The 11,065-nt window shown below is 32.3% G+C and overlaps 1 protein-coding gene across 1 annotated transcript in view; it reads right to left on the reverse strand.

Annotated features, from left to right (window-relative positions):
- Positions 1-7,430, reverse strand: part of LOC117113363 (ubiquitin carboxyl-terminal hydrolase 6-like) — a 10,576-nt gene extending 3,146 nt beyond the window's left edge. The window contains 5 exon segments of the mRNA XM_033256669.1: positions 1,614-2,273; positions 2,536-2,727; positions 3,572-3,652; positions 6,567-6,625; positions 6,896-7,430. Of these exon segments, the coding sequence (XP_033112560.1) occupies positions 1,614-2,273; positions 2,536-2,727; positions 3,572-3,652; positions 6,567-6,625; positions 6,896-7,430 (1,527 nt within the window).
- Positions 7,431-11,065: the final 3,635 nt, after the last annotated feature.

Here is an 11,065-nt window from a genome sequence, read left to right on the forward strand (position 1 = left end):
ATAGTCATAATGTGCCTATATATGGTCATGATGTGATGTCATCATGACCATATTTAGGCATGTCACCTGTTTTTGTCAAATAAAATATGATAGTCTGGATATGGCTTAACTAAATTTATAAACTTCAAAATTTATACACTTCAAAATTTATAAACTTCAATATGTTACTGTGGTTAAGTAAAGGCCTTCCTTTGACATTCATGCCTGAATTTTATTTATAATGGAGGTGGGCTTCTTATAGTAAAACAACTCTAAAAAATATAAGTTAGAACTAGTTGTATAGTAATGATAATTCTTCATCCTAAACTAGTGAACAGTTTGTTTATGTTGTAATTTAAAAAAAAAATATCATAATAATAGAGCCGTAGCCGAACATAAAGACATTTTCAAAGGCAACAATAACAAAAATATATCTTTAAAAGAAATTTCGGTAATTAATTTTGTATTGCAATCTTTGCATGATACCACAAATTGCATTTATAGAATGCTAAATTCTTTATATATAGAAATTACTGAATGTTTAAGAGACCATAAGATGGGGTATATTCTGAGTGTACTAATCACCTTTCTTACAATTTCGCAAAGATTTGTTTTCATAAACGTAATATTATTATTCTCACATCAGAGAGTCAGACTTGCATATGGTATGGTCCCTTCTATTTCTATCTTTTTTACAATTGGTCCTTTTATATTTAAATGGTACTTTCTTATTCTCGCATCAGGTAACCTTCTACTATCCTACTAAAGTAGATGGTCTATTTACATCTTATGTGAGATAATTGGTTTTACATATAGATATATTTATATATACCGTTTATTATATAAATATATGTATATATGAAATATGGTCCACCGTTTTCTTAATACATATAAATTATTTTTCTTTCTCTATCTTACACAAGATCATATTATTCCAGAAAAGACTATAAATTATCAATTATCTCGTATGAGATAAACGTTGTTTTACTTATTTAGTACTTTCTATATCTCTCAACTTATAATATATGTATATTAATACATTAAGGCCTTCCTCTGATCTCACATATGATGACTACTGCTCTCTGATGTTAAGTGAATTGAAAATCCTCCTCTGATCTCACATGTGATGAAGATGGCTCTATATATCACACGTAAAATAATGATGGTCCTACACTGTTCTCAAATGGTAAAGACAGCCTTTCAATCATGTAACATGTTATAGTTCCCATTTATCTTGCACTACAGAAAGATGAGATGGTCCTTTGATCTCACAAAAAAAAATAAACATGGTTGTCTTTTGATCTCATAAGCTAAAGATTCAATTTAAATATCATAAAGATTGTCTTCCTCTCAAATTACATAATATGGTCTCCCATTTATCTCGCAATTTAAAAAGGTCATCTGATCTCACATACTAATAAGATGGTCCTCTTCTGAAATCATACGATTGAGATGGTCTTCCTCTGATTTCAAACAAGAAAAAATGGTCCTACTCTGATCTCACATAAGATGAAGATAGTCTCTTCTTTTATCTCACACAGGCCCCAACACTTTGATGGTACTATCTGTGTCTCAGTTGTGATAATCCTTTATAATTTATTGCATGTAGGACTGCCCACTCTTTGCTTTCTTACCCTAGTGTTCATGATGCATCCGACGCCGTTTTTGTACCAAGATCCAAAGCCAAAACAAGCAAATAAGTCATACATAGGACCTTCTGGTTTTTCGGGAACACCTCCATTGGATACTTCTGGAGGAAGTTTAAAGATCAATGGGTGATCATTGGTTGCATCCACAGGAGGGCTCAGACTACATGACCTGTCGCTGCTTTGATCGGATGAGATTGAGTGAGTTGGACTTGACCGTGTTTCCCCCTCTTCAAAATTATCCCCATTTCTGTGTCCGTCTATTTCATTTTCATTAATTTCTGAGTCAGATGTAACCCCATTTTGTTCTGCACTGTCTCTCTCAGATGAACTTTTTTGTGATGTTCCCCTGTGAGCTGGGGACCCCGCTGTATGTCCACTTTCTGTTTTTGATTCTTTATTTGCATGGTCTTCATTCATATTGATTGCGCTAACATTAACCCCTTTCTCAGGTACAACCCCCTTCTCAGGTACAACCCCTTTCTCGGGTACTGTCTTTTTTGGCGTCACTGGTAGTAACGGTGTTTGGGGTATTTCTCGGGGAGCAAGGAAGTTTGATGGATCAAATTCTTCTTTTGGAAATTTGACAATTTTTTGTGATTTGACCCATCTCCCATTTACAAATTGAAATCTTTTCATATGAACAATCTGAAAAGACACCAAAAAAACTTGTAGATAAATATGGCAGAACATATTGTATACTTACATCTTAAATTATTATATTATTTTTTTTAAAAGCATACATTAACATCATAAATATATCATAAGTCAAAACCAAGTAATTTTAAGCATGATTTCCTAAAATAGTTAAACAATATCTATACATTATTCTGTTTGCTTTTTGCATAGCATGTTTGCATGGCTGCATACCATGCAAAAACAATTTAGTTACTCCACAAATGGATCTTACCAAAATTGGTGGCAGCCTCCATATTTCTAATTTCTTTGCAGCTAATCTGTGTTCCTTGCACTTTGAACAGTAATATAGCTCATCTTCTCCTAGCTCCTCTTCTTTTGTAAATGCTCGTAAACATTCATCTAAATCAATTGGTTCTGTTTGTAACTTGTGACTTTTCTCAACACTCTCGTGATCCTTGACAACCTAAATTTGAATTTAGAAAGATAATTACAAAATCACATGAAATCAATATTGTCTCTAGGGACTCCAGTCTTTAAGCTGGAACACAAGGTGAGCAGCGTTGGATTGAATCAGGTCCAAATGTCTGTACTGCTGTCCTTGTAACACATTGATCTATACTTGTTTAGTTAGTTTATATTATCTTGATTTTTTTGGCTATTGCAACTGTATATGGATGAATGTAAATGTAATTGTTTCTTGTGTAGAATAAATAATAGCCCACTGGTAGCTCTTGGAGCAAATAATACTGAATTGAAAGGTTGTGTACCAGGTTAAGGATTTCAACTTATTTGGTAACACTGACCACAGAGATTTGGAAAACTTGTTAAAATATATACATAACATGACAGTGGCCGGCTTCATTTTTTATTAATTCAAATGGATTCTTCAGCCCAAGATCAGCTGACTTAAGTTATTACATATATTACATCATTTACATAGCGCTGCCTCATGAAGATCAGAGTGCTTTTTGCTTCTTTTTTTTTGTACTTTTTACTAATATACTTTGATGAAATATATCTAACAGAAGAAAACCAGAAAAAGAGAGAGAAAAAAATAAAACAACGCAGATGAAACCAAACACCACCACACCATTCCCCAGCAATTTAAGGCGCAAGGCCGGCCAGAACAGTATACACAGGTGCTTGAATGATGTTGGCATCTAGTAATAGTCAATTCCTAATCAGAAGGAAACAATAGAGTTTTCAACATCTTCGTAAATACTGTATATTTAATAATAATTCATTTTTTCATTGTATTTCTAATGTAAATAACAAATGAAATACGAAAAACTAATTATAAACCTTACCCTTTCCTGAGATGATTGGTACCTAAGGTGCAACGCTGTGGGTTCCCAGTCCACAGCAATGTATGTAGTACCATGATTAAACTTCAAAGAGTCACACACTATTTAACATCCTCTACAGAACCTTTGAAAACAAGTTTGGAAAATCATCAACATGGATGGAAGCAGACACAGTATATACCATGGGAAATGTGTGTGCTTCTTCACATGCTGGTGTGTAGGGAATTGGACACAAACTGTGTCGTGAGTATAATGGACACATGACTGTGTGCAGGGAATTGGTCACAACCTGTGTGTAGAGGATAACTAGACACATGCTGATGTTTAGAGCATAATTGGACACATGAGTATGTGGAGAGACTTGGGACACATGACGACTGCATGCAGATAATTGAGAATATGATACAGTATTGTGTTCGAAAAATACTGCACGTATAAAGACTGCATGTATAAAACTCAACAAAAAATGAGTATGTGGAGAGACTTGGGACACATGACGACTGCATGCAGATAATTGAAAATATGATACAGTATTGTGTTCGAAAAATACTGCACGTATAAAGACTGCATGTATAAAACTCAACAAAAAAAAAAAACACATATCAAATATCTTCCATGTGAAGACTGTCAGTGCATGAAATCAATTTTATACGTGCATGATGACAAACTGTGCATGTGAAGAAGTTAAATTTGAATGACAGGTTATCAAGACAATATACATTGGCAGTAATCAATAGCCACATAGCAAATAGATAAGACTGTATGAAAAAAAGTGTGTCCAAAATTGGTTGTGCTGCTGATGTGTAACAATGCTACACATCTTACTCTTAGTCCACACTACACAATTTTTCTTAGACAAAAAACTGTTGTATGACAAGATATAGTCATGATATATGGTTATAAAGTGATGTCACCATTACCATATTTAGGCATGTCACATACTTTTTTCAAACAAAATTTGATAATGTAACATCTAGCCTTATTTGAGCATGGCATCAAATTTTGACAGATTTGTTTTATCAGACTTTGTCTGACAGTCTGTCCAGACTATCAAATAAAAAATTGCCCATGTATAGTCATGATGTGCCTATATATGGTCATGATGTGAAGTTATAATGACCATATTTAGACATATCACATGTTTTTGTCAAATAAAATTTGAGTCTGGAGAGGACTTTATAGTATAATGCTTGTTTCAAAAATATCTGACCAAACAAGTTATGTCTGTTGAATCTGACAGACAAAAATCTGACTGTCTATGCATGGCTTTGTTTACACGTCAAAGGATACATTAGTTACGAAACTGAAGTATGAATTATTTCTATTTAGTTTTCCAACTAAAGGAATTTGTAAATTAACTTTTACTATAGTGTCAAACGTATTGCTAAACACATTTCATTGAAACAATAATACTTTACAAAACCTGAAATTAGAAACCACATGTACACCAGCTTACCCACAACCAGCAGCAAATCTGAGACCACTAATACTTACTAGTATTCCAAGAATATTTTTATACACTTACTGTTAGTGTGAAATATATGATTTTATAAGGATTACTTACATCTAAGCGTAATTGTGCACGTCACAAAAAGCATCTACAATTACTATACTCACACTTTATTAAGACTACACTTCAACAGTGTGCTTATTATATCACATTTACACTTATATTGTAGAGAGTATGAGAGGGATACTACAATTGTGAGTTTGTGTGGGTGTCTGTGTCTGTGTGGTGTGTGTTGTGCGTGGGGATCTGAATCTGTAAATTAGTAATCCATAATTAATTATTTCCTGATAATTCTACTAGAAAGTTTTAAGTCTTGATACAAGTTTAATGGAATTTAAACCTGAAGACACAAAATAATTTTATCACATTATAGTAATATTATCATAAATTATTATCACAAAAACATTATTATTTAAGAAAATAATTTATGCTATTGTTTAATATTGAAATGCTATTGTTTAATATTAAAATCTACAGCAGTAATATTTGGTATTGTAATTGTATATTTAATCACTAAAATAAAAATATTAAAAACATTATTTTTTTAACTTTTATTTACTTTACTTTTTTCTGGTTGTGGAACAGCGCATCAGTAAACTTTACTTAAATTCAGAAAAAATAGCAATATGAAATATTATTTCATTTATTTTACTTCTCAAATAATAACTGTACAAAAAAATTAATACACACTTAAACTCATTAAAAAAAACAGTAAGAAGTGTGAACTAACTCACTAAAGCGGGTCTTCAGCAAATATACCGATTTCAAATTACGAAGAATATTTTAATCAAACGTACAGTTAGCACTACCAATACTGTATGGAAAAGAGTACAGTAAAGTCTACTAACCTATTAGTTTGAACTAAGAAATTCAGAGCTTCACTTCACATGGATGGCACTTAAATGTACAAACCTATTTTATGCTTTCTGCTTCTGCTTTTGTAGTTGTTTTTATTTGTAATTTTTATCCGTATAGTTATATATTTTAAAATAAAATATTTCATTGAATGATTACGCGGATAAAAAAAACAACAATGTTCCGAGTTGAAAATCAGGTGATGAGATTCTTATGCAGGTGTGTAAAATTGTGCTGAAATTTGATCATCAAGTTGTCTAATAAGCAGTTAAATGTTTCAACTTAAGCATGATTTAAATCTTAGGTCGGGAATATAGACATTGTGTCCGTACAAATACCATATGTCTCAGTGGTGGATTCAAGGGAGGGGCCCAGCCGCCCCCTAAATTGTTCAAAATGTTTTTTTAATGGCGATATAAAGAAAATTATATTCAAATTTTAAGTCTGAAAAAGCAATTTCCAGTAGATCTAGAGGTGATCATAATCACAAATTTTCTTACCTCTACGTGGTGTAGATCCTTCATCTGTGAAAGTACTTCCCTGGGCCCCCTCTTTTTGGAATTCCTTTAAATTAACTTTTTTTTATTTTAACACAATAACCTTTTACTTTTTATGTTAATGTTGTTCACTTACTTTCATTTTGAAAGTACCAAATTGTTTTGAGTGACAAAGATTTAGGTACAAATCAGATACTGTACAATGTTAAATGAATTCATAACAATAAAAACAAATATTTAAAAAATAAATGACACATTGTCCTATGATTACTGCAATGTGTATAGCAACACATAAACAAAAAAAACAACATTGAACAACATGTGGAAGTTTCAGGAGGGGTGACACAGGAGTGGGTGGAACAGGAGTGGGTGGAACAGCCCAACGATTGATTGAAACAATACAAATAAGACATTGAAAATAATCCATCAAGAATAATCATAGTGAACAAATATTAAATAACATACCGGAGAACAGTTCATGAAAATACTGCATTTTTCGGGATGCTAGCCACTGGAGGACTTCATTTTCTTCCCACGATTCTACTGGGATCAGCCTAAATCTCTCCTCTTTAGCCTTTGCATCTGCACCATTATGGTTCATGTATCCATTAATGTTATTTTTAGTTCTCTCATTTCCATTTTCAACCTCTTTGCTTTCATTGTCCTGACTTGGTGGTTGTTTAAAACTGCTGAAAGTAATCTCCGAAGAATTTTTTCTACTTTCGTCAATAGAGTTTTGTTGAACGTTCACATTTTGAATCTTTTTTGATAACACTCCCGGCCTTTCGTTATTAACTGTTGATGTATTGGTTGGGGGAGAGGGCGCAGTTCTTTTCTTGGGTTTTCCAACTGAATCGTTACTTGTAATTGATGTAACACTGCTCTGGCGGCTACTGAGCTTCGGAGCTCTTTCATCAATTGCTGTGCCTCCATCTGTTAGCTTAGTCGCTGTTGATCGGGGAGGAGGCGTTGGTGCCTTTTTCTTCCTACGCCCAAACATGTTTATTTTTATTTCTTGAGGATAAACATTCTTTTATAAATCTAAAGATGAAAATACAGAAATATGAGATTATATTAATCCATTAATTTTTTTCAAACTTATTTTACTAAATTTTAAATAATACAGTTTTGTAAATGAATACACCTTCTTTTATTACGATTTATAGAGTAATTAAATTTTATCTTTTTAGATGTCCAAAAGATATTTTTGGCTTTGAACTAAAATATTATTCATAGATTCCTCAAAGTCATATACTGTACAGTATATATTTAAAATCAAATTTCCTTTGTACAAAATATGTTGAATCATATTATGACATTGAGAAACAATAAAAAAAAAAGAAAATCTCAGTTTTATAAAAGTATTTACAGTAGGTATAACAGGTAAAATTTCAATTGATAGAAATTAATTAATTAGTTAATTATAATATTTAACCTAAAATTAATTAAAAATGCTTCATATTCAATTAAAACATTAAACTGTTAATTAAAAAGGATTAAATCATTCCTAATCTTCCAATGAGATGGATGCACATCAAATTAATTCTGACTTTTGCTAATTTACACACTTTTATTACTAAAAAAAAAAATCTGCAACAAGTATTAAATGCATTACCATAGCTCGTCAGGTATAAGCCTACCCCTTCTTTACTCTTAATTCATGTACTGTACCAGTGTGAACTTTTTCTGGACAAAAGATACGAAACAAACAAAATTAAACATTGGCTTTGAATTGGGGATAGAGTACTGTATTAGAATACATTTTCAGCAGCCATTACAAGAAAGATGAAAATTTGCCCAATTTTTTTGTTTAAAATGGTTGGGAACTACGTTTTAAATGTTGTATTGAAATTAATGCCCACATTGAATAAACTTCCCCTTTAATTAAATTCCCCCTCGAATAAAACCCTCCTCTAGAGCCTCATTGGAATAAACAACTCCCTTAGGCTTTGATTAAAAAAAAATGCCCCCCCCCCCTCCAAATGGCATGAACGAATCTAATGCAAGCAACGTCCTTTCATTCTCAACACATTCTATATGTTACTCTAGTAGAATTACATTTTTTCTAAACTGGTTGGGATCATCAACTCTTTATGATCACACAATCACACATTTTGATGGTAATTATGTGTTGTAGTTCCACATAGTGAAAGCAAATAGTTTACGTCAAAAAAATTTATTTTTTTCTAATATATCCAATTAAGGGTAAAAAATTAAAGAAAATGAATCAAACACAATGAATAATTAATGAAAAATTTTTTGTTTAAATAAAAATAAAGTAATTTTAAGTGACTGACATAATATCTCACTTTTGGTCACAAGACCTGCAAATCTTGTGGTTAGGGCACATAGAAAAAATTATTGGATTATCACTCCATTTTTTTTTTTTTTACAAAAATTGAGGTGGCAGATACATTTAAACAACTGCCCTAGGTCTACGAACATGATTAAATGGCCTATCCAAAACTATATTCCGGTGAAAAAAATTTGGACATTACTCAAGCATCAATGGGAAGGGAACACCCTAATAATTCAGTAGGCATAGGCGTCAAGGCCTTGGTCTTTGCTTGAGCTAGGCAAGCCTTTGCTTAAACTTTCTTGATGTTGTAGGGTACTTTTTGCCCAACAACAACCAATCCGACCAATCACACCCATTGCAAGGAAGACCGCCCACTTGTAATGCATGATGTAACAAGTTATTTTTAGCAGTGAGAGTCTCTGTGGAACATGTGAGGTGTGAATCAATGACCCAATCAATCCACGGGTCTGCAGTTAGCGAGCTGTTTATTTTGAACGACAATAAACAACAAGTTTAAAGAATGGGCTTTGCTTTAAACTTTACGGCGACCAATGTCTGACCTAAAATCAATTGAAAGAGTTTGAAGTTTTCCGAATTCGGAGCCAATTCCTTTATATTTTGTGAGTAGTAGTAAAAAAAATTGTATACGGTGTGCCATACACAGCAAAAGTCTGTTAAAATCAAAATGTAATTGCAGCATTCAATGTCTAATTTATCAAAACATAGGTCTAATTTCTCAAAATGTAGATCTAGTTTCCCAAAACGAAATTCAAATTTTTCAAAACGTAGTTCAAATTTTCCAAAATGTAGTTCTAATTTCTTTAAAATGTAATTCAAATTTCAAAACTTAGTTCTGACTTGATCAAACACTCTCTCCAAATTCTGTTCCAAATGTAAATCAAAAACCACCCGAGCATGGTTTGATTTTTATGTAGTAAAAATAAATGATGGAGAAAAAAAAAAGAAAATAAAATATTCCTGCATTAATATTTCCTAAATTGTTGAAGCAGGCGGGGGTGATAATCTAATAATTTTGTCTATTTGCCCTTATTAACCTTCAGTCTAGTAGGGCCCCAACATTGTGGACATTCCGGCCAATACATAAAGAATGAGGAAGACCCATAGTTGCAGGGTCACTTGTGCTTGGTGCTGAGAGTCAACTGTTCTATTATTTTTCAAGGGGTGTTCTCTTGAGAGAGAGATAGAGAATAGGCAATTAGTCATTTTATGTAGCAAGTATTCACAAAGAAAGTACACTGAAAATATTTCGCAAATATCTTGAAACACCGACTTATAAAGAAGAAAGTTTTTTTTTTCTGCAATGGAAATAAGATAAAATCAAGAGGAAATCTAGAAAATACTTCGGACATGTTTTCTAAATCTTCAAGGGCCAAATGATAATATCAAACTTAATATACGTAAACATCAAGATTGAAAAAAAATGCACAACCAATACCTTATGGGGATAATACATAGTACAAACTGTTATTCTCTCGTATTAAAATCAATTAAAAATAATGAAAAAAGAGCGAAAGATTTAATGTTTGTTGAATGATAATCGCAGGATAGTCAGGGTGTGGGACACTTTGCTCATGCATTCAACTTCATTCCTACGGATTTTCCGGACTTAAAATGCATTCTTATCAGAAACAACGGACGTTTATGACAATGTGAATGTAATAATAGGAATTGAAAGTACTGTACCCAAGCCTACAAACATTTTCATATATTAAACTACACAAAATTGTTTTAGTGTTTAGCACAAACCTAAATATCATTCTGCAAGGTGAAAATGTTTTAAAAAAACATAATTAATTGAAGTTAATTAATTTTTAATTGATTTTAATTTCAGCAATACACTTATTCAACTGGGATAAAGTATTGAATTTTAGGCTGGAAAACAACTGATACTTGAAAAGTTAACTTTCATTATAATGAAATTTATCATGAGTTGTTTAATAAATCATCAGAAAAATAATGGATCTCTTCATGGGATATGAACCTAGATTCCTGGTAGCCAAACAAGAGCACCAACTATTAAACCACAACTTCCCTACTTTACATGATTTAATTGCCAACATATTAAGGTAAAATGTACATCAAGGTCTTCTACTTACAGAAAATTAACAATCAGAGGTCAGACACATACCTTGGTATAATAAGTATTCCTACAACTGTAACAAAGCGATGAAAGAAACGTGAATGAGATCAGACCTCAAAGAGAAGTTTTTACAGGAACTGATCCTTACTTGGCCCACACTGAAGTCAATATGACAGGAACTGTTCAGCGCTTGGCCCCTGTCTGACAGATAAGAGAAGACCCTGTAGAGAAGGCT

The sequence above is a fragment of the Anneissia japonica genome, unplaced genomic scaffold, assembly GCF_011630105.1.
Source record: "Anneissia japonica isolate Jap-2015-1 unplaced genomic scaffold, ASM1163010v1 scaffold4695_len98069_cov149, whole genome shotgun sequence".
NCBI lineage: Eukaryota > Metazoa > Echinodermata > Crinoidea > Comatulida > Comatulidae > Anneissia > Anneissia japonica.